Consider the following 5,475-nt stretch of genomic DNA (forward strand, 5'->3'; position numbering starts at 1 on the left):
CATTCCTGCAGGACTTGTGTCTTCAAAACCTCCAGTGCTACAGATTGGAATAAGTAATTTCAGTAAGTCTTACTCATTTAAGTAAGCCTACAGCACCCCAATGCTTCCTCTGCTCAAAAAGCAGAAACACCAATCCTCCAGTTCCATACAGTGCTGAGAAAAGGGTGCATTCCCTGAGGATTTCAAAATGCATGCAAAATACTTTTCAAATGGCAGGATAGTAAAGCTGTTTGGGGCAAAGTATGCCTGGTAAGGAGGAGGCAGAAGGGCAAGGCTGTTTGCTTCTAGATTGGAGGGCAAAGCTCAGAGGTGATCTGTGGCAGATCTGCTAAGAGAATAAACAGTAACACCTCAACTGCTTACATATTTTTTTATAAAACTCAAACTACTTCATTAGAGAAGCTAGCATAGTTGAATCTGTCAGAGCCTGTATTTTTAGCTGCATTTTTACCTTAACAAGCACATAATTTAAATAACTTTTAAGTGGGTTCTTGAAAGGAGAAACCTGATTTAAGAATATCACAGTACTTCTCATCAAGGACCTTCACAAACACTCATGGTGGCCCCATTTCACTTTGATGCCTACAAAGTACAAAATCATTTCAAGTGTTAGGTGAAGCTGCTGCAAACTGAAGCTGCTGTTCAACCCAGTAGGACCTGCAGGCTAATGTGGGTGAATTCTCCTAATCCTAGAGCATGAAATCTATTCCTAAACACCTTTGTTTTCTAACAAGCAGGAAATGCATGGCGTGGGAAGGAGTTGACTCCATTTGTTGTTCTAAATACTCCAGTCTACACCCCAAACTGGTGCTTGTAGAATAAATCTATCTGTTTAGCAAACCAAAACACACTTATTTAACATAGAGTGACATTTAAATGTTACAAGAAGTCTTTCTGAATGCTTTGCATGTTTATTGATGTGTCTTCCAAGCTCCTGTAGCACTTCCCTGGCACAACAAACAAACCTCACTAGTCTTTACAGCTGATGCAGCAACAACTGAGTTCAAAGCAAACAGGAGCTGATCTCTGCTGGCATTTGCAGGTTCTGGGCAGGTTTTGTGTTGTGCATGAACCAACAGCGCCAGCTGGAGTTGTCTGTGTCACAGCAGGGCTTGGGAAGAGCTTTCTCCTGGGATACAAACCCTCCCAGTCAGATTCCCTTGGGGTCAACAAGAGTTTTGCTACTCTCTTCAAACTCATTTCTCTTTACCAGAAAAAAATGTGATGTCTCATGACTAGAGAGTACAGATGTAGGCCCATGTCACAAACATTCAGCATTATAATTTCATTTGAACCCAAATGCCTTTTCTATTCTCTGGAATTTTTTTCTGGACTGTTAAGTCAGGTACAGTTATGGAGGGATCCCTAACTGGATATGGGGAGGATCTGGTATAGATATATGCCAGTAAAAGCCTGGACTGTGAATGGCATTGGCTGCAAAGACAGAATAGATCTTTTAAGGTCTGGTATTTTATGTAATCCTCAATGATTTGTGAAGAGAAATCCCCTGTGCAAAGGAAATGTTTTTAACACAGACCTAGAGAAACTAAATAATACATGACAGTAGTGATTTGGGTATTGTGTTTTCACACAGCTGCATGCTTGATACCAAATTTCTGCCCATGGAAATAATGTAAGTATATATTTGCCTATAGGGTATGCCATCATAATTAAATCAATGTGTGAAATCAGAATTAATTACTTGTACTGTCTCTATAGTCATAACTTGTACCGCAATAGCAAATGCTTTAAAGAAAAGAAAGTAGTGAATTTAGTGACATACCATAGCTGAACATCTGCAAGCACATCAGAGGTGAAAAATATCCTGGCTTTTCTTCTGCTGCAGCTCCGGGAAACGTACTCCAAGAGTGGAATTGCTTGTCTCACTGGGGAGGAAATCGGAAATTTCATCCAAAACATGGATCTAAATGAAAGTGAAGACAGAGCAGCTGACCCCTGCTGGCAAGTAAAGTGGCACCTGGGAAATTTAATTAAAAAGGTATTTGGGAACTGACTCTCTGAACAGTGTGTTGGTGATATTGCAATTTAAGGAATCCTAAGAGCAGAACAATAGCAAATGCTTTAAAGAAAAGAAAGTAGTGAATTTAGTGACATACCATAGCTGAACATCTGCAAGCACATCAGAGGTGAAAAATATCCTGGCTTTTCTTCTGCTGCAGCTCCGGGAAACGTACTCCAAGAGTGGAATTGCTTGTCTCACTGGGGAGGAAATCGGAAATTTCATCCAAAACATGGATCTAAATGAAAGTGAAGACAGAGCAGCTGACCCCTGCTGGCAAGTAAAGTGGCACCTGGGAAATTTAATTAAAAAGGTATTTGGGAACTGACTCTCTGAACAGTGTGTTGGTGATATTGCAATTTAAGGAATCCTAAGAGCAGAACAAAGGGGGGCTCTCAGATTGTTTTGTTGCAAAGCAATAGTCAAGCCACAGCTTCAGCTGCAGAGTGCTTGTGCTGAAGCCAAAACAAAACCTATGGCAGTGGTGTCACTAGATTCAGGAAATAATAAAGCAAAGACAATCAGGTTTTACTAAGTGAATTTCAGTGATAGGTTGGCTTGTCTGAAACACCTCAGGGTAGAATAATTTGACTCAAGCTTGTTTTCTTCCTGACCATACAGATGATAGGGCTAGCAGAGGTGTCACTGCCTCTTTAGGAATACAGGGAGACTGGCATGAAAATGAGATGATATGTAACACAGGGGGAGGAAAAAAGGTGCCTGAGGAACAGTCTGGTCATGAGCTGTGTGATGTATCAGGGGAGGAAAGAACAAGTGAGCACAAGGCATCAGGCACAGCACCTTCCCAGCTCAGCATTCAGAGAACACCAGCTCCTGTGTGACTTACATACAATACCTATAATTTTGGCTACAGAGAAGAAAATCACCCTGGCTGAAAAGTCAGAAAGGCTAAAACTTTCTGCAGTGCTTTTCAAAATCCCATCTCCAGCATGTAAAAAAAGTTCATCCATAAAAAATCACTTCTGGCTGAAATTTACCTGGCAAATCTTGCAGCCCAGAACGGGTCTTGTATTTGTATTCTGAGATCTTGTCTCCTCTGGTGGAAGTTCTGCCAGTAAAGACCATGAACTTCTGCATAAAGAAAACATTAATTTATTTACTGGACATTAACACATCTAATATACCTGCTAGCTCCCTGATGGCTTAGAAGAAGATAGCTGGGGTGCCAGAAATAACAAATTATGATAATGATCATAACAACAACAGTAACAATAATAAAAAAGATGAATGGAAGGCTAGATAAACAGAAATATGACGGGGCAGAACCCATCAGAAAGTGGGAGTACGAGGCTCCTGTTAGTAACCCAGGTAAGTTATCTGAAACCATCAGCTTGCTGCACTACCATGGGTAACCAAGCATTCCAGCAGTCAGCACACAGTTAAAAGAAGGGGGATGCACAAAGTAAGATAAGCTGATATAAGAGTTTAGATAGATAAATAAGTAGAGGTAGAAAAATAAATGACATTTAATTTCTCAGCACTAAGGTCCCACAGAAGTGCATCCTGCCAGGTGTTCTGCAAATGGAAGCTGGTGCTTGTACACTGTATCCCTTATTTGAGAAAAGCCCAGGTGGTTGAGCTGTCTTGAAAATGCTTTCTGCATATTTCATTACAAAAAAAAAGATGTACATGTAGAAATACTTCTTTGCAACAAATGACTAAGCTTGTTTTGATTTGCTTGTTGATCTGATCCCACACCTGTTATTCATGAGTGTGAGGAAGGAGTGTCTTTTTCCTGCACCTATCAGTTTCAGCTGACAACCTAATTCTTTTTCTCCATGTTTGTTGGCAGATGATGTCAAGAAGCTTCGAGGAAAACATTTCTGCACTCAATGGTATTCTAATAATTTTATTAAGTGGCAAAAAGGAGCTGCTACTGGCACCTGATGCGTAGCGACTCGAGGAATTTGTTTAAAGTGCAGAAAACACTGACTAGGATCTTGTACTGAGAGCAAGTCAACAACAACAAAAAAAAGAGATTATTTATTACTAGAAGGCAGATTTTCAGGAGCCAGAAATCTGGTCGAGTGGTTAGAGCAAGGTAACCAAGGGGGATGCAGAGGATTTGGCTTCTAGACCTCAGTCCCACGGTGTTATGGGGGCATTTAAACAGTTTGTTCTTCTGGGAACAAGCAGCACTGAGCTGCTCTGTGCATAGATGGATGGAGGAACAGCTCTGCTGAAACTCCTACAGCTCTAAACATGTTGAGAAAAAGTGTTACAACCTCCAAGTGGCAATTCAGAGTAAAAACTGAATACTTAACCTTAAAGAATACTGATAATTAATATGAAACTTCAGTACTGTAGGTTATTTTAGATTGCCTGCTGATAATTTTGGGGTGGGGGAAGGAGAAAAAGAAGAAGAAAAAGACATGTAAAGGCATTTCAAGGAGAGCAAGAGAGAAAGAGAAATTTGAGGCTCATTAGGCAGTAAATAGCATCCAGTCTCTGACTTAGCCAATTAAAATCAGGTCAGACGGGACAGATGTGCTTACCAGGTGGCAGATGTGTCTTCTCACATCCTTGCTTCTAACGTGAGGTTCTGTTTCTGGTCCTTCCTTAGCTGAAAGAGCCCTGTCACTGTCACACACGGAGGGGCAGCAACCCCGCAGTCCCAGCACCAGGATCGCGGCGCATCTGACGGGCAACAGCAACAGGAAGAGCTCCCTGTCCCCACGCAGTAAGGAAAACCCATTCAAACCAGTTAAAGATCACAGAAATTACTCTCTCGTTGGTAGCCTCGTGCTTACATACACTTTTTAATACTTGTACTAAGTTAACAGTAAGAAACAAATCATTTAAAAAGTCGTCTTGCTCCAGACAATGTTTTTTTTCAGCTAATTCTTGCAGAAGAGGGAGAAAGCCTGTTCCCTCTAGGTACCTCCCTAAATTTCCTCTGGAACCTCCATTATGGGGAAAAAGGAAAAATCCTTCTTCCTAATGTTAAGTTTTTCTCTTTCCTTTAATTTCCTTCAGTTGCATGAGTCCCAGCTGCTGTGGTGACAGACCTGTTAGAAATGTGAGACAGAAACACGAGAGACTTGACATTCAGGCCAGATTAATGAAAGGTTTGGTAGAGTTTCTGCAGCTTTGGAGGGTGCCAGACACAAATGGGTATTTTAACTTGGGTATCAGACACAAATGAGTATTTAATGTTTGTTACTAAGTAACAACATGATGATTTTTCCTCTTATTTAGGAGCGCAAAAATGAAAAATAAAGGTAGTCTATGTGACTTCCCACAGAGCTAAACAACTTAATTCTGGACATTTAAATTGTTTTGAGAATGGACCCAGCAGCTGTTGGGGACAGCAGGTTCCCTTACTTTTTTGTTAAAAACCAAGCTCCCTGACTAACAGACATTGGGCTTCACTACCTGGCTTTTAATTTAATAATTTCTCTCTTTTTTTTTTTTCTCAAGTAGATTCCTCACCC

General features: G+C 40.8%; 1 protein-coding gene across 1 annotated transcript in view; it reads left to right on the top strand.

Annotated features, from left to right (window-relative positions):
• Positions 1-5,475, top strand: part of TNFSF10 (tumor necrosis factor (ligand) superfamily, member 10) — an 11,911-nt gene that overhangs the window by 6,021 nt on the left and 415 nt on the right. The window contains exons 2-5 of the mRNA XM_010004180.1: positions 1,847-1,999; positions 3,834-3,876; positions 4,605-4,744; positions 5,465-5,475. The exon at positions 5,465-5,475 is cut by the window's right edge and continues 415 nt beyond it. Of these exons, the coding sequence (XP_010002482.1) occupies positions 1,847-1,999; positions 3,834-3,876; positions 4,605-4,744; positions 5,465-5,475 (347 nt within the window). The remainder of the gene's footprint in view (positions 1-1,846; positions 2,000-3,833; positions 3,877-4,604; positions 4,745-5,464) is intronic.

The sequence above is a fragment of the Chaetura pelagica genome, unplaced genomic scaffold, assembly GCF_000747805.2.
Source record: "Chaetura pelagica isolate M959 unplaced genomic scaffold, ChaPel_1.0 scaffold648, whole genome shotgun sequence".
In the NCBI taxonomy this organism is placed as follows: Eukaryota; Metazoa; Chordata; class Aves; order Apodiformes; family Apodidae; genus Chaetura; species Chaetura pelagica.